At 39.8% G+C, this 23,124-nt stretch overlaps 2 protein-coding genes across 7 annotated transcripts in view; one reads left to right on the top strand and one right to left on the bottom strand.

Annotated features, from left to right (window-relative positions):
* Positions 1-3,527: 3,527 nt before the first annotated feature.
* plxdc2a (plexin domain containing 2a) lies at positions 3,528-11,803 on the top strand. 3 transcript variants are annotated; one of them, XM_073491826.1, is made up of 14 exons: positions 3,528-3,620; positions 4,728-4,954; positions 5,515-5,685; positions 6,028-6,097; positions 6,902-7,024; positions 7,132-7,250; positions 7,327-7,426; positions 7,516-7,611; positions 7,852-7,933; positions 8,584-8,644; positions 8,742-8,973; positions 9,719-9,754; positions 10,251-10,411; positions 11,319-11,803. In XM_073491826.1, exons 2-14 carry the CDS (start codon positions 4,919-4,921, stop codon positions 11,532-11,534), a joined length of 1,503 nt encoding a protein of 500 aa, XP_073347927.1. In that variant the 5' UTR covers positions 3,528-3,620; positions 4,728-4,918; the 3' UTR covers positions 11,535-11,803. The 3 variants fall into 3 exon arrangements, with proteins under 3 accessions (XP_073347927.1, XP_073347926.1, XP_073347925.1); XM_073491825.1 differs by lacking the exon at positions 3,528-3,620 and having other exon boundaries at positions 4,834-4,954; positions 5,542-5,685; XM_073491824.1 differs by lacking the exon at positions 3,528-3,620 and having other exon boundaries at positions 4,834-4,954; positions 10,254-10,411.
* A 665-nt stretch (positions 11,804-12,468) lies between these two features.
* The window catches only part of myripa (myosin VIIA and Rab interacting protein a), a 28,556-nt gene continuing 17,900 nt past the window's right edge, over positions 12,469-23,124 (bottom strand). The window contains exons 7-18 of one of the 4 annotated variants that reach the window (XM_073491822.1): positions 22,427-22,524; positions 21,752-21,832; positions 21,352-21,492; positions 20,591-20,726; positions 19,652-20,199; positions 16,427-18,367; positions 15,869-15,925; positions 15,350-15,532; positions 14,698-14,859; positions 14,385-14,457; positions 13,806-13,866; positions 12,469-12,867 (exon numbers count right to left, since the gene is read on the bottom strand). In XM_073491822.1, the coding sequence (XP_073347923.1) occupies positions 12,861-12,867; positions 13,806-13,866; positions 14,385-14,457; positions 14,698-14,859; positions 15,350-15,532; positions 15,869-15,925; positions 16,427-18,367; positions 19,652-20,199; positions 20,591-20,726; positions 21,352-21,492; positions 21,752-21,832; positions 22,427-22,524 (3,488 nt within the window). In that variant the 3' untranslated portion in view covers positions 12,469-12,860. Of the gene's footprint in view, positions 12,868-13,805; positions 13,867-14,358; positions 14,458-14,697; positions 14,860-15,349; positions 15,533-15,868; positions 15,926-16,426; positions 18,368-19,651; positions 20,200-20,590; positions 20,727-21,351; positions 21,493-21,751; positions 21,833-22,426; positions 22,525-23,124 lie in introns of all 4 variants that reach the window. The other 3 variants (XM_073491820.1, XM_073491821.1, XM_073491823.1) reach the window with 3 other exon arrangements.

The raw sequence follows: 23,124 nt of genomic DNA, 5'->3' as shown, positions 1-23,124 counted from the left end.
ATGATTTAGACTTAGGAACAATTAGTTGTGATAACTAACAGCTATACACATCAGAGATTTCTTCTCGGGGGGGATCTAAACACAAATCATGTGAAATTTTAAAGTTAGATCTTTTAGAATAATCAAGTTTCTTTCCAGGAAGTCCTACTGGCTTTTAAGTCATTGATGTATCTGAACTAAAACTGAAGTGTTTTTGGTGTCCTGGCAGACTAGCAGGGGTTTTTGTCTTTCAGTATCGACCTTCAAGGGATTGCCACATGGCTTTAGGAATGTTTTCATGTACACGGTATTGTTGTCAAACTGGATTCTGCTCTGTGGGTTTAGGTAAAGGTTTAATCTGCAGTCATCTGCACCAGTTATATAACATAGCATGATACTCCATTTCAAGTGAAAGTCCTGAATCGAAAGTGTTAGTCACATTTTCCAGATGCTGTTAGTTGAGTAATACTATTATATAATCAGATTATTGTTACTTATGCATTAGTGTTGTAGCTTTAAATAAGGCTACAACTAGTGATTATTTTTCCTTATGGATTAATCTCCTGATTATTTTCACTGTTCTTTCTCTTTTCAAAGCATACTCTTACCTTAATGTGTATATTTAAGTGTGTGGTATTAGTACTTTTACTCTAGTAGAGGATAAAGAAAAAAAACGAAAATAGTGAGATACGCTTATCACAATGTTTGTTTTCTCCAACCGATTTTCAAATCGGCAAAAAGAAGTTAAAAAAAAGAAAATGCAAATGCATAAATTAATGTAAAGAAATGGAGGCAAATCCATATATTTAAGAAATTGAATATTTTACCAGCTCTGCTTATGTTTTGTGAATTTGTAGTAACTTCAGCTCTACATATTAATAAATCTAGCTAATTACAAATAACAGTACTCCTATTCTCAATAACCAACACTGAAATAGGAAGGAAATAAATACCCAAACATCAAAACAAAGATAAACATGGAATTCATTCAAAAGTGAAAAGCTATTCCCAAGTAAGTGAAGGGTTTGTTGATCTAGATATTAACTCTGAGCAGGGTAACTTTTACAGGCATTTACCTTATCTCTGATTACTAAATATTTAAAAGAGTATAAATTATAATGTTTAGATGATTTATAAATTACTTAAAAGGTATGGTTTCATAGGTTTATTGTGACTGTGGCCATCTAGTGGGGAGATTGTGGAATTACATCTGGGGCGACACAAACTCTGCTGCCTTCACTTGCCCCTAGTAATCGTCAAGTCGACGGAACATTCAGACGGAGAATTACTGTAATGATTGCCGCACACCAAGAATGAATTAGTGTGGGAGAAGTACTTGAGTAAAAGTAGCAATATCGCAGTGTAGAAATACTCAATTAAAAGTAAAAGTCGAGTATTCAACATTTTACTTAGGTTGAATTACAAACGTAGTAAGTTTATTCCTACTGTACTGTATCAATTTGGACATTTACGACAACGCGTGAAGGCAGCGTTTCCACAGACTCATCACCAGCTGCGCTTCATTCTGGAGGACAAACTGACGCACAGACGTTTTGCGGACAAACTCAAAGCTGAGCATCGACATCAACATGACGGAAAGCTCTACGTTAGGCCACATGAATAGTTAAAATTTGCATCGTGTGCGTGTTTTTTTTTTTTTCTAAATAAGATAAGTGGGTACTTTTTTGTTTTTACTTGGCAGTGAGACGTTCAGGCACAACATCCCATTGCGCCAATTAGAGTTTAGGTTAATTCGCGTTTTGAAGATGCGCTACGAACTGAGAGGAAGGATGGCGCTGACCCTGACAAAGACGGTTAATCTCATCACAGGACTGGTCATTGTTTTTCAGTTTCAACTGAGCTTCATGAAGCTGAAATCAGTTAATGGTGAGTTAAAATCTAAATATATTTATATCTTGAATCCGCAAATGATTTGCTTGTTAGCGTTAGAAGTAGTTAACGGTCAGGAGGTCAGTCTAGCTTCATACAAACACGTTACACGGTACATTATCGGACCTAAAATGTGTTTTATCGTTTAAACTTACTTAATCTGTCATTACTGTCATATGCAAGTCAATATAGTCGTTGGTGTTCACCGCACTTTTGTTGCTGCGTCATTTTATGTTCCTGTTACGTTAATTCTAGTCACGTCAGTGTTACGTTCAAGTTTCTGTCTTTAGCTATGTCACCACGTCATGCACAACGGATAACTGGTTTATTTACATTATATACGATTTGTTCTGTCAGTAATACTAATATTTTTGGATTGAACATATCAACTACATTTTTTAAAATAAAGAATCCCAAAAAATTCCCAAATGTTATTTTGTTCTTGGTTCAGTGGAAAACTTTTGACAGCATTTAGACAAGGGTGGGAGCCTAATTTTCTTTTAAATGACTCACAATTCTCTCTTTAAAGGTGCACTGTGTAGTTTTGAGGGATACATTTTACACAGAGGAGAAAGGCCTTCATTAACCGACTTTTTATGCCTAAACAAACTAAATAAACAAACTGTCTTCGTTTTCAGGACTGAGTTAACTGAATAAACAAACTGACATTAAAGGACAACGCAGTTTCATACTGTTTAACTTTGTTTATACTTGGCGGACCCTGCCACTTTTCTAGCTTCAGACAGTGTTCTGGGGACCTTATTTTCCTCTGAGAACAGCTGTTACTGAACAGTTTATTCAGCCACAGAAAAGATCAATCTTTGAGTTTGTATTATTACCTCATTAATATTGTAAATATTAAAAATATCAGTTTGAATTTCTTCTCCAAAACTACATAGTGCTCCTTTAACCTGATATACCAGGGAAATAAACCATACATTCTAGCATTTTCAATTGCTAGGCCTATGCAGTAAAATAATGTAACTAAGTACATTTACTCAAGTAATGTGCTTAAGTACAAATTTGAGGTTCTTGTACTTGAGTATTTCAATTTATGGTACTATATACTTCCACTCCACTAAGTTTGGAGGTAAATGCTGTACTCTTGTTACTCTGCTACATTTATTTGATAACGTTTGTTACTAGTTACTGTGCAGACAGCATGCTGCATCAGAGCCAAAGTAGCAAATTTTTAAATTAATATATTTTATCACCAAACAATTAAAAGAAAAAAACCCCACTGATTCTGATAATCAGAAAAGTGCTGAATATCAGATCAGATAACTGGCCAGTCAGATAACGCCAAGTATACAGTTTATAAATACATATAAATGTATGTTTAATTTACTTTTACTTTTTATCCATAAGTACATTAATTGCCAGAAAATTATTTTTAATAATTAAGTACATGTCATATCAGATACAATAGACTTTTACTTAAGTACTATTCGTATAGGTGAATTGCACTTTGACTAAGCTATATTTTAACATCTTTACTTTTACTCAATATGACTTTAACAACACTGGGCACTATGTACCTGTGTTCATTTGTGTTGCCATGTTGGACCACCAGGTGGAGATACTTTATTTTGAAGGAACTGATTTAAGGTGTAATCAGGCTCAGGTGTGTAGCTGAAGCAGCTGTTTTTGACCCTGGTTTTGCCAGTATGTGTGGTTTTCTACTCCTTATGGAATATCTGGTTTATTTGAAGTGAAAATAAAAAAAGTGGACCATATTGCAAAAGCAACCGGTAAGCTTTGAAAATCTGACTTTTGGTGACAGACTGGGCATTTTAATAGTCTCAAACAGAAGCAGCCCTCAGTGGCAGTAGCAGTTACTACTTTTTTGTTACCAATAAAGCTTCTCTAACTTCTGTTTTCTTGACATCTGCACTGCTACTATAGATTATATAGCATCAACACACTGCCCGCACCACACTAACACACAGGTGGAAGGTTATCAGGCCTCTGCAGCAACAGGGCCAACATGTGACAAAAATATAGACACCCACTGCTGCCCGGCGGGCCTCACATGCCTGGTCCTGGACCTGCTGGTGTGAAGAATGTGAAGCATGCTTTCACCCTCTGCTGTGAAGGGAAAAGTTTGGACACACTGTTGTCACTGGAAGGGCAGAATGACGGGGTGACCACGCATGTTTGCCACATGGCGCACGCTGGGGGAATTGTTTATGTCCTGTTCCATGTGAGGAGAAGATGGAGGAGTTTGTTTACTGATGTTTAAGGTGTTCAATGAGGCATTCTCCACATCTAATTCCCTTAACATACACTATACGCTATTTTTTCCCTGTTAAGTTGCTTTATGTCTGTGAAAATTCCATACTGTCAGTACCATATATGTGAAGTGCCAGAAAGAAAATGATGTGCAGAATATTTGATTATGGAAACAATCTTTATTTGCAGTCCTAGTGTGAATAAAGTTCAGTTGCAATGAGCAGCTGCTTATTTACAGGTCTTTATATTTCTAAAATGCTTGAAACTGATTTAAAACTGTCAAGCACAATTTCAGTCTTCAAACAGATTGTTTTGTTGAAATTATTAAAGATTTTCTATTTTCAATTATTTAAAACAAAAAAAAAGCAGCAAATGTTTGGTATTGTTTTCCTGATACATTTCTGAAATGATAATCGTATTATAAATTGCCCGTTATAAAAATTGAGATGCCTTATTGTTTTATCTTTTAATAGTTAGTTCTCTTTATGTGACAATATTATTCAATTTTATGGAGTGTTGCTGGAAGTTTCATGATTTGAAATGTTTGCTCGATGTGTGAAGGCCTCAAACAATCAAACAATGTGATTACGACAATAATAATAAATCTCCTCTCTTTGATTCCTCAGGAGTCTACCGCACTAACACACAGGAGCTGTCTCCTCCAGAGGGAAGCTCGTATGTAGTCGCAGGGAACAACAAGCCCAGGGAGAGAGGGTGGGCATCCAGACCGACTGCTGGGGCCCCTGGCTGGGAGGCAGATGCAGGGGGTCACTACAGAGACGAGCACCAACCAGAGGAGTCAGATCCAGACCTGCTGATGGAACAGGGACACGACAATTCTACACATATTGTGGTAGAGTTATTTACAGCTAAGAGGTTGTCACTTGAAGTATTTATGTATTTTGTCATGAGTCCATGTGCCAGTGTTTCCTGTGTTCAGGGACAATTCAATTCAGGTTCAGCAGATGTGGGAAAACTAGTTCTTAAACTTTAGTTCCTAGGTTTTTAGGAACGGAAGTTCAGGACATTTAGGTAACATGTTCAAATGTGGGTGACTTAGATGTTAATAAACATGGTGAATAAGTACATATAACTGCCTTTGACTATATAAGCAAGAAAGAAAAAACAAAGACAAATGGAAATATTTATAGATGTGGTTCTCAAATGTGTTCCCTCTTTGGAACCAGAAATTGTAATATTAGGGATATTGGCAACAAAATGTTATTCCTTGATTTTGGCATGTTTCCTCGATGAACAAAATAGGTTCATGTTATACTTTTCCAAAGACAAAGGTGCTAAACTGAAACTTTATAGCTAGCTTGAAAGCCCTCTTTTCATCACTCCAACATGAATTACATTTGATTCATTTTCCACAGTTTCTGTCCCTAACACTGGTTTAATGTATGTTTAAAGCATTTCAATCCCTACATTTTTGGACAGAACATCGATCACGCCTACTACACATCTAAAATCTACGGTCCTGGAGACGCAGCTGGTAAAGAGCTGTGGGTGAACATCGATGAGACGGAGGAGGATGAGTGGAAGGTCTTTGGCGTCCTGTCCAGCACCCACAGACAAGCTGAGGTATAAAATCAATCTGTGAATAAACAGTCAGACAGTCAGCGTTTTATGCTAAATTAAATACGTCTTGTAGAAGAATTCATTTTTCATTTGTGTATTTACTTTAACTTTCCTGAATGAAATAGAAATACTTTGAAGATTTTGATATCCAAATTATTTTGACATTTTATAAATAAGTGTTTATCAGGGTATTACAGTTGCTGTTTACTTTCTGAATATCGAATTAAGAACACAGAGTGAAATGCACCACAATAAAACAAAAAAAGTTTTTTTCTTGTGCTGTCAGTGTATGTGAGAAACTATCCTTAACATACAGTTTATATTGCACTATTTCTTTGTCTCCAGAGAGTGAATCTTTCCTTCGACTTCCCTTTCTACGGTCACATACTAAAGGAAATAACGGTGGCAACTGAAGGTTAGTCTTTAACTACACATGACACAGGATTTATTTTCTTATTTAAATTTTTTATGAGGCCTCAATCTGTGATCAAAGTAGGTTAAGAGTATATACTGCATAGAGCAGCAACAATTAATCAAATAGATGTCAACTATCAAATTAATCACCAACTATTTTGATAATTGATCAATCAGTTTAAGTAATTTCTTTAAGAGAAAAAGTATTTTTTTTCTGGTTTCCTTACTCCTCTACGACAGTAAACTGAACTATTCGATTAATCATGAAAATAATCAACATACTGTCAATGTAAATAATTGTTTATTGTGCAGCTTCATACCATATAGAGATACATTATATGAATTTAGAGGGATTTTTTTATATTTGTTCAGCAGGTCATACTTAAGTTACAGTAGGTCAAATTTTAAATAAGTAAATCAATTTAAATATATTTGTTTTCAGAATAGTGCTGCTTTAAAGAGGCTGTAACCTGCATCACATTTTCTTTGATGTTCTCTGATATTTTTTGCCTATACTATCAAATTTGTGTGATCTGTGTGAGTCTGCCTCCATACAACCTTACTTCATTTACAGCTTGAGCAAAATACAAGGTTGAGGGTCTGTTTTCAAACAGAAGAAATGTAAGAACGAGGTTGACCTACAAAAATATGACATAAAAAGATGTAAAATTACTGTGAGTGAAGCAGTTTGTGTGTGGGGCTCTTTGTCCCATAAGTCGTCCACCATTCCAGTAATTATTGTGAATATCTCTGTGCATTGCAAATAAATGACTGATGGCAACCTCTGCTTGTTTTTCTCTCACAGGCTTCATTTACACTGGAGATATAATTCACCGACTGCTCACAGCCACTCAGTACATCGCCCCTCTGATGGCAAATTTTGACCCTAGTCTGTCCAAAAACTCAACTGTGTTTTACTTTGATAATGGTAAGAGAGACAGAGAGAGACATCTGTCAAATGTGGCCTTTTGTTTGTGGGTCTGCTGGAAAAAAAACGTACTAAATAAATGTGCATATGGTATGTCTATCATGTAGGCACTGCATTAGTGGTTCAGTGGAACCAGATTCACCTCCAGGACAACATCAGTCTGGGAACTTTCACCTTTCAGGCCATTCTGCACACCGACGGACGCATCATCTTTGCATACAAAGAGGTGACACTTCTTTCTTCTCTGTGTTCTTCTTTTACTGTGAAATTTGTTTAATTATATACTGTACCCTTTTTTATAGATTCCTATAGACATCAACAACATCAACACTGAGAACCATCCTGTCAAAGTGGGCTTGTCGGATGCTTTTGTGGTGCTTCATGAGATAGAGCAGATCCCCAGTGAGTTGCAAAACTAATTTTACTTAAGAATCAAAACACTGGATCTCATTGGTCTTTAACAACATCATATCCTCTCTGACATGCTCCAGATGTTCGGAGAAGAACCATTTATGAGTATCACAAAGTCAACATCCTCAAGTCCAAAATCTCCAATTCTACAGCTGTGGAGATGCTTCCTCTGCCGAGTAAGTTAATCTTACTTACAGTGCTGCTAAGATGGCAAAACAAATTATAATTATATAAATTCATGTTATATTTCTGTTAGCCTGTCAAATTGTAAAAACTGAGTATAGTGAACTACAGTAGCAGCAGTTGCATGTCAGCTCTGTGCTGCAGGATGGAATGTAAAAATGTATTTAGGTTCAGTTTACAGAAGTCAAAGCCGTCTCTTCCTCCTCGGTCTTGACTGTTTTCTTTATTCTCAGCATGTCTCCAGTTCTCCAGCTGTGGTCCATGTGTCACTTCTCAGATTGGCTTTAACTGTAGCTGGTGCAGTCGGCTACAAAGGTAAACTGGAAAGCAGTCAGAGAAAACATATTGTACCACAACATTTATTTTAAAAATAAGAATTCACTAAATCTTTGTTTTGTTCCTTTTGCTTTACAACATGCTGCCCTATTGCAGTATAAATTGTCAGTCAGTATGTTAGACATGATCCACGCCATTCAAACAATGCCATCCGAGAATTATCCCTCAAACACCTGATCTTTTCATCAAGCACCTTGTCAATTAGGGCTGCAACTAATAATTATTTTCATTATCAACTAATTTGTCAATGATTTTCTAGATTAATCGATGAGTTGTTTGGTCTGTAAAATGTCAGAAAATGCTGAAAAAAGTTGATCAGTGTTTCCAAAGTCCAAGAGGACACCCTCAAATGTCTTGTTTTGTCCGAAACCTAAAGATATTCAGTTTACTGCCATACTGGAGTAAAGAAACCAGAAAATATTCACAAGGAGCTGGAATCCAAGAATTTTGAAAAAAAAATTGTCCTTAAAAAAATGACTGATTAACCAGTTATCCAAATAGTTGGTGATTAATTCAATAGTTGACAACCAATTGATTAATTACAGCATCTTGTATGTTTGGGAAGGTAAATGTGTATTTATTGCCCCTCTGTACTCTCCATACATTGAAAATAGTCGCTTTCTTCTCAGATGCTCCAGTGGTTTTGATCGTAACCGACAGGACTGGGTCGACCTCGGCTGCCTGGAGGAGGTTCTCATCATTCCTCAATTCAGTAAACTACACAAAGTTTAACTCGTTGTAACTTGTGTCTGTCTGCAAAACAGTTTACTGATGTTTGTTTTTACAGAGAAGGGATCCCCGGTGTCTCCGAATGACAGACGTTACAAACACCACATCTCACCACCTCACACATACGACCACTCCTGTTACGACAACCACGATGCAGCAGAGGACCTCCAGCATGACCTCCACCCCCCTTAGCAAAATGTCATCCACTGTCACCAACCCCTCCACACATAGCAACACCAGCAGAAGAAAATTATTCACTCCACAGCCTCCGACCAGCAAACCTGCAGAAGGTAAGCTGCAGTAAACAAAATGTGTGTGTTCTGTTGGTCTGAAACTCAAACATTTTATTTCAGATTTAGGACAGATTACAGCCCAAAGCATGGCAGGTTTCATTACCATCTCATGAATTAATACTTGTTGTTGTTGCTGGGATCCACGCCCAGTGTGTTGTGTAAAGTCTGACAGTAAGAGGGTCAAGTGGTCAGCTATTTCCCAGCCCTCTGTTAGCTCATAGCTGAGTGTATACAGCGCCATGTTAAATACTGCATAGTGTCCTCAGCTGCTGAATGTTAATGCTAATGTATGTGAATCTCTGTGGTCGGCTCAGAATATGGAGGAGGCCTGTATTTTTTGTCTGTAGGGGCCATTGTTTGTAAGCTGAAATGTCCTCAAACAAAAACACTGTTATTTTACTGATATTTTAGCTCTTATTTTATATATTTATATTTAGATCTTATAAAGTACTTGATTTTTACTAAAATAGAATACATCCCTTGGACCCACCACTGCTGTGATGGCTGTGGGAAACAAACTGGCACTTGAGATTTGACTTGTACTCAGTTAAATTATTAGGATCCACTTTGAAAAAAACTACAGTAAATAAAAAGCTACTCCATTACAATAAAATTAGACATGGTCAATCTCTTGAAATTTTAAGCCAGTTCTTTTGCTGAGAAATGTCTTTTATTCCTTACAGAACCATCAGTGGATAAAAAAACACAGCCCATAACAACATGTCTTTATTTTCTTTACTAGATGACTCAAAGATGTCTCTGCACATCAATGAAGCACGTAAGTTAACTTTTACTCAAAACGTCTATATTTCCATCTGATGTGCCTGAAACTTCAGTGTGACATCAAACAGTTCACGTGTGAAGATTTTTGTGATTATCTCATCATTTCAATTCTGATGGCATATGCCGAACAAGTTAGAACATCTGCACATTTGTGATGTTTTTAGCCCTGTCCACACATACACAGTGGCGGTCCTAGCTTGCATGACGCCCTGGGCGAACCTCACCGTCTGCCCCTTCCGTACACACATATGCCTGTTCAGGTGTGTTGTATGGACACAGATCACTTCTGAAAGGCTGCTAAAACACTCGTCTGGATGGAGATTTTTGTTTTTCTAATACCCGTGTACATGTGGACTAGGCCCCAGTTAGATCTGTAGAGTGGAGGGTAGCAACCCCTGTCATATTATCAGAGAGACACAGTGACAGATTCTACACACAGTGACTTTCAGTCTATGATTGTCACTGAGGGTCTCGTCATCACGTTTGTACAGCAGGAGACGAGGGGACCACAGGAGAGGGTGATGAGCGGCTGCAGATCGGTCTACTAGCAGGCATCATCATCATGATGATGGTTGTCATGGCAGCAGCCGTTCTGATGTCTGTCTACATGTACAACCACCCGACCTCCAGCGCCGGCCTCTTCTTCATGGAGGTCAGTGACACCTGCAGTTCTCCATAATACCCTGAAAGAACCATGCTGCTAGTTTTTCTTTTGTTTATTAGCACATTTTGCATATTTGCCTGAGCAATTTTAATTTCCTATCGACCTTTTTTCTGTTCATTTCCCCGTAAAATTAATGTCAAAATGCAGATACTGGAAAATGAATTCATCACAATCAACATTTTGTTTGATTTATATTTTGTCTTATGAGGGGCCCAAAGACACTTTAATCTAGAGAAAGATATTTGGATTACTACTAAGATTACCATGAAATTTGGTGACTCCTCATCAATGTTGGTGCCTAAACATAAATCTAGAACCAATGATGGATCAAAAGTTCCCTTTACCAACATGCCCTGGTCTTTAGTAGTTATTGCCAGACTTGTATGACATTTGCAGCTGTTATTCATGTTTCCCAGGTGATGAATTTCAAGTATATTGAGTTTCTGACCTTTTCTGTATCAGCACCAAATCTTTTTTTTTTTCCTTTGCATCTTCCACCATATTCAGCACATTTTTTATCCACCTCATTGAAGCCATGTCATACTTCCTCGACCCACGTGAATCATTTATTATCTTTAAACATTTTTTTTGTGTAATTTAGATGGAAATATTTGGCATTTTTGATTGAGTATTTTAAACAACCTTTTCTTTGCCCTGAACACTGGCTTTTCTCAGGAAATAAGTTTATGCTCGTGTCTGTTCCAAATCCAGTAGTAATATTTATTCATCCCTCGTGGTGCAATTAAAAAGTATATTTAACAGGGCAGAAACATACATCTCATGCATACAATTAGTAGCTATAAAATGCATGTTTTCTCAATAATATAATCAAATATTCCTTGAACAAACAAGCTCATGTGTTTATTTAATTTCCTGCCTTTCTCTCTCCTCTCAGCGGCGGCCGACCCGCTGGCCAGTCATGAAGTTCAGGCGAGGCTCCGGTCACCCCTCTTACGCCGAGGTGGAAGCTCCTGGTCAGGACAAAGACACCACGGTGGTGATCGACCCCAAACAGTCTTTTGCCATGTCCGACAGGAGAGAGAGTGACCAGAAAGAAGGATTCATAGTTCCTGATCAGAGGGAGCGCTTCCTCGTCTCAGAGAGCTCCTGACCACGTATCCCAAAAGGCTTTGGAGCAGAGATGGTACTCTATGCGAGGATCCTTTCTTGAATGCTGAGACTTTTTTTGTTTTCAGTTACCTGTTGCTCAAGTTCATTTTAAGAATTTGAGCATTCAGAGAAGAAAACATCAAACCTCTATGAGGAGATTGTAACTACAGAACATTTTAAGCTACAGTTTGGCTTCATGTTAGCATTAGCTATGTGAGCCACTGGACTGTTTCAATGCAAAGAAAAAGATAAAAACTTGTTCCTACTTTGCTCAGGTCACTCATTCTTGTTTACTGCAGCGTCACAGAGAGCGAGAGGTGACGCTGCTGAATGTTTGTTTCGAGACCTTTTCTCTCAAAGACGGCTGTTATTTTCCAGAGCAGTTATGTGTCGTTCCCACACCTCCCTCACAAAGAGGAATGTCATATTCGGGTGTCATTTCCTCATCTCAAAAATACAGACTAAATTCCTCACCATTACACCCACCTTCATCAAACAGAGCGCACAGTGTTTCCACTGTTTTTTATCTCAGAGCACAACATATTTTAACAGTTTGAAGCAAATGTCTGCAACTGTTTGAATTTTTAACTTTATTTTCTGAATTTAACATTAAAGGCAGAAAACAAAATATGTATACTACAACATTACAAACATCCACAACCATGGAAAAATACACATCTATTTATTTCAGACATTGTACAGTCAACATTTTTCTAGCATGCTGTAATTGTTCCCATGTATGTGTAATCTGTATATTTATGAGTTAGTGGTAAAAACAGTGTAATATTCAGTAGCTGTACTGCTGACAGTTTTAGTGTCTTCAGAACTTTATTCACCAGCAAGTTAAATTGTCAACTAATGTTTAGAAGAAGTCTAAATGTTATTTTAATTAAAACATTAGGATTTGTGCACATGCTGTGTGATGTAATAATTTCACCAGTTTTATCTCATTTTTTTGGAGAGAAAAAAAGTCTTAAAACTCAAATGTTAGTTAATTTTTTTGTTCTTATGCTTACTGAGCTGAGAATTTACCTGGTCCTCTTCAACAAATTGAAGAATGTTCATACATTTCAGTCATCCATCTAATAATAAAGTAGTTTTATCTACATTTTGATAAGATGACACAAGAATCAACAGTCAGTAACATACAGCACAACTATACCACATAAACATACAGTACTAGTGTCCCAAATTCTTTGAGGCATGTTTAGTTTAAAACTAAATTAAGGCAAAAAGGTGTCCGAACGGATCACTTAAGACTGGCCTGTTGGCTGCAGAGGGTCAAGGCACTGCTGTGATGGAGGTACTGCAGATGAATCAGGCTTCCTTATCGTCTGAGAAAAAAATCAAACAAAAAGGGAGAGAAGAAAATGATTTATAATTCAATTACAAAGTGATCTGGGGTGCTGGGACAAAATGAGTCAGACAGCAGCTCTTATTCTTAGAAATGTTTGAATAAGTGCTGCTGGCTGCTCAGCAGCAGCTGAGCAGCCAGGGTGGATATTTCATAAATGTCAGAAAAATACTATATCAGTGCAGTTTTGTAACATTTTGTGGCAGTAATGTACATTTAATAGACAAATACTTAATATAATCTGGTTTGGATGCCCATAGATTATCAAAACAGCGTGTAGGGGTTCCCACAAGTCCTTGAAAGTTTGTGACTTTGACAAAAATATCAATGCCTTGAATGTTTTAGAAAATAGATATAAATAGACTTGGGTCATTGAAAGTGCTTGAATTAATATATTTTGTGCAGGAACAGAAATTAAAGTTCTTCTAATATTTTTTTACTTGACAATTAGGCTACGATCTGCATTCTGTATGTGTCTCCTGCTGTTTTCACTGAAACACGGCACGATTAAGAAGTGTCCACACATTCAAGCCTCTCTGTTTGTTTTCTGTGAGCGTCTAAGTCTGCCAGTTCTCATTATAAAAATTGTTGGTGTTGTCTCAAACTATGTCATGTTGGGTCCTTGAATTTGATGTTTAAGAAGGTGAGGTGATAAAAGTACATTTGAAACCCTTGACTTTTGAGTATGCTGTTGACGGACACTTATCCCACAATGCATTGCACAGAGGAGAGGGAAGAGCTGGTAACACTTGGAGAAATTAAAAAATAACATGTCTGCTGGTAAAACAGCTTCAGGACCAATTCCGAAAACAAAAAACAACTTAAATTCTTGGAGAAACATTTTGCAGTAACTTTCTAAAGCTACATTTTGATTACGTGTGTGCAGGAATTGCATAATTTCAAGCTTTTGTTTCGTACCTTTCACTGGTGGTGCAGGTAATCGCCTCCTCAGTTGTCTTGATGAGTCCAGGGTGACCGGCTGCATGTGAAACAGAAGGCTTGTTTTTTATTCTTTTACAACATGTTTGTATGGAAGCTCTGAGGGGCAAGTGGAGAATTGTTTTTTTTTGTTGGTGATCCATTTTGTCTGATTTAATTGTTTTCTCTCCTGTGTTTATGACTTGAAAACTGGTGGAAAACATTTTTTGCCAAGATAATCTGTTTTTTTTGTTGTTTTTTTGACTAATTTTGACCACACGAGTCTGAAGTGCACCACCACTCCACTTCTTACACTCTTAATACGACTAAAATCATTCATGTGTTCTTCCAGGGGAGTTTTAATTTCTCTATGCACTCTAAATACAAGATTTTCACAGATCCTGGCAAAACATTTTTTCCCCATCAGTTCTGAAGTCATAAACACAGGAGAGAAAACAACTCTTCACTTGCCCCTCTGGGCTTCTGTATGTTTGACTTTATGTTCTGGTAGTTGTACTGATAATATGTGTATTAATGTGAAGTGATACGGCACCATAACTGGAATCGTCCTGGTCTTACTGACACGTGACTGTGTGTCCACATCGAGGCCTGCACTCTTCAAAGCAGCAATTCTGGCTGAGATGTCACAAATCTAAAGCAGAATCACAGGGAAGTGATGCAGTACATGTTGTTTAATGTCACACTGGTTCTGTACCTGCCTTTTTAATCTTTGACCTTTGATTTCAGTGCCTCAGTAAGGCCATCTGTGGCGTGTTTTTAAACACCAGGCCTCTTTATGAACTCATCACACAGCTCGCAAACCAGACACTTAATTAATCCTTAATATGCTATTTCCAGCTTTAAAATGGGTTCATAGTTGGCTTCGACTCACCTGTAGCTCAGACTGTTGAACTTTAGCAGCTGCTGATGCGACCTGCTCCTCCAGGAAGGACAGCTCCATATCAGACGTGCCGCTGCAGATGCCCCTGGCACATTCCTCCAGGTCACTCAGCTCCGACTCCAGACTGTACACCGTGCCAGCTGCTACGTACACCTGCAGCATCCGGTTCAACACAGGATTAACATCAACATTGGTATTTTGGACTAATTGCAATTATTAAACTTGAACCTTTTTTATGCCTTAATGTTAAAGGGAAGTCATCTCTAAGTGCACCTTTACTCTTGTTTTACCCTTTAACTTCCCTGAGCCACTTCTAAACTCTGAGTAAAAAACCTGCCGACCACGTCTCCACTCTTCTCTAACCTTTAGGCGACCTTTTACAGAGGATACAGCTGAATTAGAGTAGAAGGGAAAGTGTTTATAAAACCGTCTATATTTGGAAACATATTTAAGTTTTTTTTAACTGTACATATGGTGTCTGTCCTGTCTCTGTGCTCCTTGGAGACAGTGATGCAAATATAAGTTTAAAATGAGCCGATCTGCAGTATATTATTACTGCACAGCTGAAATGAGTGACGAGCACCATCTAGTCTGCAAGTAAGCAGCTTCATTAAACAGTGCCACATGCAGTAATGCAGCTCACGTTCTCCTCCAGTCTGGAGAAGTGTTGGTCCAGTTTCTTGGGGTCTGTGTTGGGAGGCAGGGTGGAGGTGGTGGACAGTCGGGGCTCGTCTCCTCCCTCCACTCCCTGCAGCAGCTGCTCGGTGGCATTCAGCACCTTCAGAACCTCAGTGGTGATGCTGCGTAGAGACACCGCCGAGTACCTCTGAAACACACCCACACACACACACTGATTGAAATCATTGTAATGTAAACAGGAATTGTGCAGTGTAATAATAGTCTAATCTGACCATTTTTATGTGTGCACTAACGCTCTTCGGCAAATTCATGTTAATGAAATTTTGTCACATGAAATAGGAAGGTGAGCCACACAAATCCAAGCAAAAACGTATTGAACAAAATAGATATTAAAAACTACATACTGAAAATAAAATGATGAAATGAAATGCACGCTCGAAAAACACACGAGCAAGGAGAGAAGAGAAAGTGAGTGAAGAGGTGGAAATAAATCAGAAATCATCGCCACGCTAGAAGCTCTCACCTGCTCCAGCAGAGTGGATATATACTCTAATGTTTTGTAAAGCTCCAGGTCACTACCCTACAGCACACGAAGACGAGAAGAAAACACAGGACAGACAGGAGGAGGGAGTCAGCATCAAGCAGAGAGTCAGCTGTTCAGGAGTTAGTTACTTTGCAAAGAGAAGTTAATAAGCAGAGTTACGGTAAACTTATTAAATAAAAGCACTACATGTGATAATACGGCCAATGAAGAGTATGAACAATGAGCCATTTAAGTGAGAAATATAAAATGTTTGAATTTTTTAAATACATATGCAATGAATATATCAACACATTCACTTCTTTAAGACATTTCAAGAAAATGAAATGATTTATTGTTATTACTGTGATAATATTGTGATTACTGTAAACATTCTGCAAATGTTATTTAAACTGATACGTGTTGCAAATTATCCGAAGGGTTTCTCGGATGTTCAAGACACATTTGAACCCAATCCAGTGAAAAATAAGCATTAATGAGGCTCAAAGTACAAACAAAAAATGTTGCGTGTCTGTATCTGTTCTACGCTTCACTGCTTACAATTTGAATCTCCTCTGGTGACAGTAAACCCTCCTGAAGAGACGATGTGCTGCTCTGCTCCATGTCGTCTGCATCTTCTTCTTTGGCTTCCTCGAGTCTTTCATCGGTTTCTTTTCTTTCACAGCCTCCCTCTGCTCCGTCTCCCTGTGTCTCCATCAGGACTTTTCCTCCTCTGTCCTCTTGTTCTTCATCACCACATGTCTGTTTGGCCTCACGTGTCTCCGTCATAAAAGGTGTTTCTTTCGCTAATTTGCTTTCCTCCTGCGTGTCTGTGTCTTTTTCCTGCTGCTCATTTTCATCTCGACTCTCCTTTTCACTTGAAATATCTGCTTCAACTTCCTCGGCCACGCTTCCTCCTGGTCTTTCTTCTACAGCCGACTCTGGCGTCACGTTGTCGCCTCGACTTTGAGGCTCTTCTGCACTTCCTGTCTCCTCTGATGCATTTGTGCGAACATCGTTGTCCTCAAATCCACTTTCTCTCCCTGCTCTTACACTCTCTTCTGTCTCTTCTTCCTCTGTTTCTCTTTGCGTTCTCCCATTTTCTGCAGCTTCACCTACTAATGTCTCTCCTTGCATGTCCTCCAAGGTCATCATCAACATGCTGCTGATTATTCTGTCGAATTCTTCATCTTCCTCATCGCTCTCTGCGTCTATGACCTGTCTCTCTTCTCCGTCATCGTTGTCCGGCCACTTCGCCTCTGGCTGATTCTCTTTTGTCAGCTCCTCCGCTCTCTCTGCTTCAATTTCTTGTCTTTCCTCTGACTCTTTCAAATCTTGTTCTTCCTCATCCTCAACCTCTGTTACTCTCTCCTCCTTGCAATCTTTCTCTTCCTCCACCTCTGTTTTATCTTGTTGGACGTCTTTTGTCTGACCATCAAAAACCTTATCAAGTCTTTTTTTTCCCTCACTGCTCTCCTTCTCTCTTTCCTCAGTTTCATCCCTCAGATCAAACATATTCACATCCAAATCTCCCAACGATTCTCTCCTCCTCTGATTCAGACCCTGACCCGCTGCCTCGTCCCACAAACGGCTATCGGCTCCTCCGTCATTAACTTCCTCGTTCTCTCCAACTCTGTCCAGCTCGTCCTCGGTGGAGGAAAACTGAGAAGCGCCGACTAAACTGGACAGATCGCGCAGTTGAGCGGCCTGAATGGCTTTTTCCGCCTGCAGTTTCCACAGCGTCGCTTCGTCTATCGCCTCCTCCTCCTCTTCTTCACCTCTCCCTGCTCTGTCTAACTCATCCTCCGTGGAGGAGAACTGAGTGGCGTTGATTTCTTTCGCCAATCTGCACACTTTCACCGCCAGCTCCTCGTTCCTCCCATCCTCCTCCTCCACGACGCCGACTCTGTCCAGCTCATCCTCGGTGGAGGAGAACTGGTTCGCTCTCACTTCTTTTTCCAGCTGACAGATTTTAAAAGTGAGTCCATCTGCCTCGTCCTCCTTCTGCTCCTCCACATCTTCATCCCTGTCTCCCTCCAATTCTCCCTCACTCTGGCTGACTCTGTCTAAGTCGTCGTCAGTAGTGGTGAAGTACGTGAGTCTGGACTGCGCGACGAGCTTGTATAATCTGGATTTCATCTCTTCATCATCGACTTCCTCCTCATCCTCTGTTCTTTCTTCATCCAAGTCGACATCCATCCTCCACAGCCTCTCATCTTCCTCATCTCTGTCCTCGCTTCCCCGTCTCTCTTCCTCCATCTGTCCATCACTTTCATCATCTCTCTCTCCATCGACGACTTCTTCTTCTCCCCCGGTGGAGAAGTCAGACCCTCGGCCTGCTGGATGTTTCAACGACAGCTCCTCGTCCGTCTGATTGGCTCCGTGTGCTGTGATGTCATTCTCAATGTCCAAAGGTTCAGGGGTCGTGGCTCCAGAGGTCAGAGTGTCAGGGGTCACAGCATCGGAAGTATGTTGGGAGTGGTCGTCATTTGTACAGTAATCCTGTGAATACAGGGAATGAAAGATTTTAAAAACACGCACAGTATTCATTCGTCTAAAAGAATGTAAACAAAAAACAAACAAAACAAAACACAAGTGGAAAAAATGTCTTTCAAATGTCTCATGTAGCCCAACCAACTTAAATTAATTAATTTTAAATGATAAAAACACAGAAAAGCAGCACATTTTCGAACATGATCGATTATTTCATTCAGCTTTAAAGGATTTTTTTTTCATATTTTCATATATTTTTGCTGTAATCTCTGTTCTTCATTCCTATTTTAACAGCTCTACTGTGCTGTTGTTGTGTGCACTGTAAAAAATGTCCTCCAGACTTTTTTTTTTTTTTTATTCTTTACTTTTACGGATAAGTTAAAGCAGAATCGGCAGTTTCACATGGCTATATAAAGCCTACTTGGCTACGTCTGCTGTGCATCATTGAGAGATCTCATTTCATCTCAACTCAAACTCATATTGAGACTATTTTGACAGATATTGCAGTTGCAATATAAATCATGGTTTTAGTGGGAATGGTAATTATTGTAATATATTTCTACTAAAAAAGAGAAAACTCTTGATGTGATATTTGCTCGGGTCTTTACCAAACAAGCCTGTTCCCTCACATCTGGAGGATATGATTTGTGGGCCGTGTCATCTCTGTCGCATACGGAAGAGTATCAGGGTCAGGGGTGAGAAAAAACAATGAGAGGAGGAAGTTTTGTTTTTCATTATGCATTTTAAAGAAAAAAGTGTTGAGAATGAAGTCAGCTCTTCTGGTCCATCAAATCCAGTTAGTGGAGCGACTGACAGCTATGCGAGCTGCCCTACGGCTAGGAGGTTTGTGTGTTTTTTCCTTCTGAACAGATGCAGTTTTCGGCACAATCTCTTCAAAGTCCTAATACTCAGAACTACACTGTGTTTATGAGCTAAAAGAGAAATCATTTCTTTCTTACTTAAGCCTATTCTGAAGTACAGTTTCACCACTTCATCTACACAAGGCGTTTTGTTGAGGCAATCACATGCGCTGTTTGAAGTAGTCTCACAAGGTTGACTCTAATCTTGAAATGTCGACATTACAACTTTTTTCTGTGCATAATGGGAAAAAAACGTCCTCTTTTTTTTTTCCTCACTCCTGGCCCTAATACTCTTCCGTAGTCGCACCACAAAGCCTAGTAATGATAAAATATTGCAGCTCCTGCACTCAGCCATATTGCGATTTTGAGTATTTGACTAAATTGTTCAACCCTCTTTTCATCTCACCAGCTTGTAGATTAATTTATTTCTCACCAGCACAGAAGAAGCTGCTGACTCTTTTTTACTCTTCCGTTTCTTTCGTGACCTCCTGACTTTTCTCACTTCCGGCTCTGCAGTCACCTCTCCATCCTCTCCCTCTCTCGCTCCCTCCTCGTTAAAGTTCAAATCGATGATGCTGGTCCTGCAGGACGATGAAGGTCGCCTGATCTCGGCAGGCACCTTCCTCTTCAAAAGAGCCAGCAGAGGTTTATGAAACTTCCAGTTCCCCTCAGAGTCTGAAAACAGCTCGTCTCCGCTGCCTTGGTGGCCCATCAGCGGGGACGGGGTCCTGTTTTTGATGTCCTGCGGGTTGAAGTACGAGTCCGTCATCTTCCTGTGGATCTCCTGGAGGGCGGCGCCCCAGGAGCTGTCAGGCTCTGGTTTGGTTTCGTTGTCGGAGCCCATGCCTTCGTAGGCAGACACCACGCCGGACTCCCTCTCCAAGGCACTGTAGACCAGGCTCTTCCTCTTGGTCAGCAGGCTGGGACGTGACAGCTGGGTGCTCTGCAGGGCAATCCAGTTACCATCTGGGCTCTTCAGCACTGAGGACAGACACACACACACACACACACACACACACACACACACAGATATCATGCAGGCAAGCAGAGACCATATGCCAAACAAGCATACCACGCAAAGTACAATTACACATGCGGCAACAAACAAAAACACAGAGGAGGCAGGTATGAGCTGACAGTGATTTTTAATATAATATAAGCTTGTGTTTAAACTTGACCTCAACTATCAAACATATAGTAGCACTACATTGAAGCTATTAGAGCTGAAACAATTAGTCAACTATTGAATTTGCTGCTGACGGTAAATTAATCATCTGGAAAGTGCAAAGGGAAAAAAAAAATATTCCTGACACAACAATATCTTGAACTAACGATGATGAAGAAGCCAAAGCAATGATCGACGAGATCTCACCAGCGTTGTCGAGCCGGTCTACGCTCTTCCAGGTCGACATGGCCGACCCTCCTCCTTCCTTCTTCAACGTCTGTTGCGAGTCCTGTATCAGACCTGGAGGGTCATTGTCCAACAGCGAGAAGGCGGAGTGCGACCTCTGAGGAGAGACACACCACAAACACAATAACTACCTCTCTGTTGTGTCGCAGTCACCTGGCTCCAGTTTGACCTACAATCATTCTGGATGTCAGCAATTAGATTAAGTCTATGGAGCAGTTTAGCCAGCAGAGGTCAGCATACAGTACGTCACCTTTAATAGAAAGGACTAGAGGAATGTACATAAAGTAAAAGTACTTGTTCTGCAGAAGAAATGGTCCCTGTGACTGATACACTTGTACAGGACGATATCAGAATTTGACTGATTCATTCATGTTTAAATAACATTTTACTGTTTTAGCTGGTGTAGGTGAAGTTTAAACAAATCTGAGCAAACACAAATCCAGAAGACGTCTATTCAACATCTTTGCCAACGTTGCATCCTTACAGGGTTCAAAATTAAAGTTTTTACGATGTAAACATCTTTTCAACTTTAATCACAGACGTCTAAAGAACTTCTTGACCGCCCACAGAGGACTCAATCCCCTGGCCTCTATCTCAGTGGCCTGTATGAGGCACGCTCTTTACCAGGTAAGCTATTTATCAGCTTTATTAGATGCAGGGTTTTGGTTATGAAGTAGGCTAATGTTCCCAGGTTGTGTGAGTGAATGCGACTCTCTTTTTACCCAGAGGCCTGGTTGGTGTTTAAGGGAGCTGGAGGCAGACTGATGAGGATGATCATGATGAAGGTCAGCGTTGTGTTCAAGTGGCCAGCCCCGGTCATATTCTGCCCTCATCTCAGCCAAAGTCTTCCTCCTGCTAATAATCTGAGAGGGACAGGGACACGATGAGTGCTGTGAGTGGTTCTGATCCCACGCAGAACACAAGAATCTTGTTTTCCTGATTCAGAGCAAATTAATGTTTTTGTGCAGGAGGTTTGAATTTGAATACATCGCCCTGTCTCAAAACAGCTGTGGAGGCTTTTCACACACACTAAATCAGCCTAATTACACACTATAAAACATCTGTTACTGCACAAAGTGAGTGTTTGCAGCTCAGGCAGATGAATCTATTATTCTTTCGTACTTTTTGCACAATCGTTTTGGCGAGTTCCTCGATGAGCTCTCCTCTGTGCTCCCGCAGATAGTGCGCCTCATTCTGCTTCTCCTGGTAAACAAACAAACAAAAAAAAACACAATTAAGAGAGCTACTCAGCACCACGCACACACAAACACACACGCTATAAGCTGATTACTCCTCTCAACATACGCTCTAAATATACATATTTGCTGTACTCCGTTCAAAAGCTTTGGGATACTTAAACAGATTAGTGAGAAGTAGATATTTTCTAACATACAGGAGAAGAACCAGAAATATACACTCTGATTTAACCTACAGATAGATCTGCCGTCAGAAATATTTGAAGGATTTACTGAAGGTGTGGACACCCAGTAGCAGATCACGTGTTTTTTCTCTGTAGTCATTTAGCGTCTCCTTGTAATAACTGTCAAAGAGTCTCTTTGCGATGGTTTTGCATCTCTTTTCAGTTGTTCAGGGTGTCTATGTAGTCATCGAGGGTGTCGTATCTGTCTTTTTAGCTGTTTAGCGTCTCTTTCACTCAGAGATTAGAATAGTTTTTGTCTCTTTGTCATAGTTGAGGATCTCATTTTAATCGTGTCTTTGGAGTGTCTTGTAGATAAGCAATCCAACAATAAATGCATGATGACAGACTATCACTAAAATGTGAACAACATAAATAACCTGACTGGCGGTGTCGAACTCAGCCTTGGAGATGGCCTCGTCTATGGCCTCCTCTGCCACCCGCAAGGCCACAGTGAGTGTCTCTGCCATGCTGTGCTCTGAACACAAAGAAACACAACAATCACTTGTTTTGTTTTTACCTGAATGATCCTTCAAAGAGAGCTGAAATCAAAGAAACAACAGTCACTCTTTCCAATTATGTCTAACAGAGGAGGGTAATTGCATCCTTTTCCGTTTAAATCGTTTCCAAGCCGTGTGTTACTAATCTGTTTTCAGTGTCTCGTTCGTGTTACCGAGGCACTACCGACAGAGACGTAACCGTCAGGCCGCTGCAGCTTTTCATTCATGTTTGCAGTCACTTATCCTGTTAGTGCAGTGAACTGGGAGCGTGAGGAGAAGTGAGGGCAGAGCGGGACAGAGGCGGCGACCGAGAGAGCAGAAAACACAACGAGCATCAACATCATCTGACTGTTTAACTCTCCACTGCAGTAAAGCATTAGATTCATGGCAGCTGGGAACAAATATGAGTTTATGGATTCATGAGAGGATTACTACGACCCCTGAGTAACCTTGAACCGGATAATGCTGCCGCAGAAGGTCAGTTGCAGCAACTTTCCTGTGCAGATGGAATTAAGCACTCGCTGCTGCCCTGGGGCCCTAAAGGTGACGCTTCACTGTGTGGAGATTAAATGATTTAA

Source organism: Pagrus major, chromosome 21 (assembly GCF_040436345.1).
Source record: "Pagrus major chromosome 21, Pma_NU_1.0".
Classification (NCBI taxonomy): Eukaryota; Metazoa; Chordata; class Actinopteri; order Spariformes; family Sparidae; genus Pagrus; species Pagrus major.
Note: the sequence above shows the minus strand (reverse complement) of the source record. Positions and strands in the feature narration are given on the sequence as shown.

Bases quoted from the DNA above. Each gene is read 5' to 3' on its own strand.
- plxdc2a (XM_073491826.1), top strand. From the start codon at position 4,919: ATGGAACAGGGACACGACAATTCTACACATATTGTG. The intron at 5,686-6,027 runs GTATAAAATCAA...CTTTGTCTCCAG, and splicing joins GCACCCACAGACAAGCTGAG to AGAGTGAATCTTTCCTTCGA. The intron at 8,974-9,718 runs GTAAGCTGCAGT...TTTCTTTACTAG, and splicing joins GACCAGCAAACCTGCAGAAG to ATGACTCAAAGATGTCTCTG.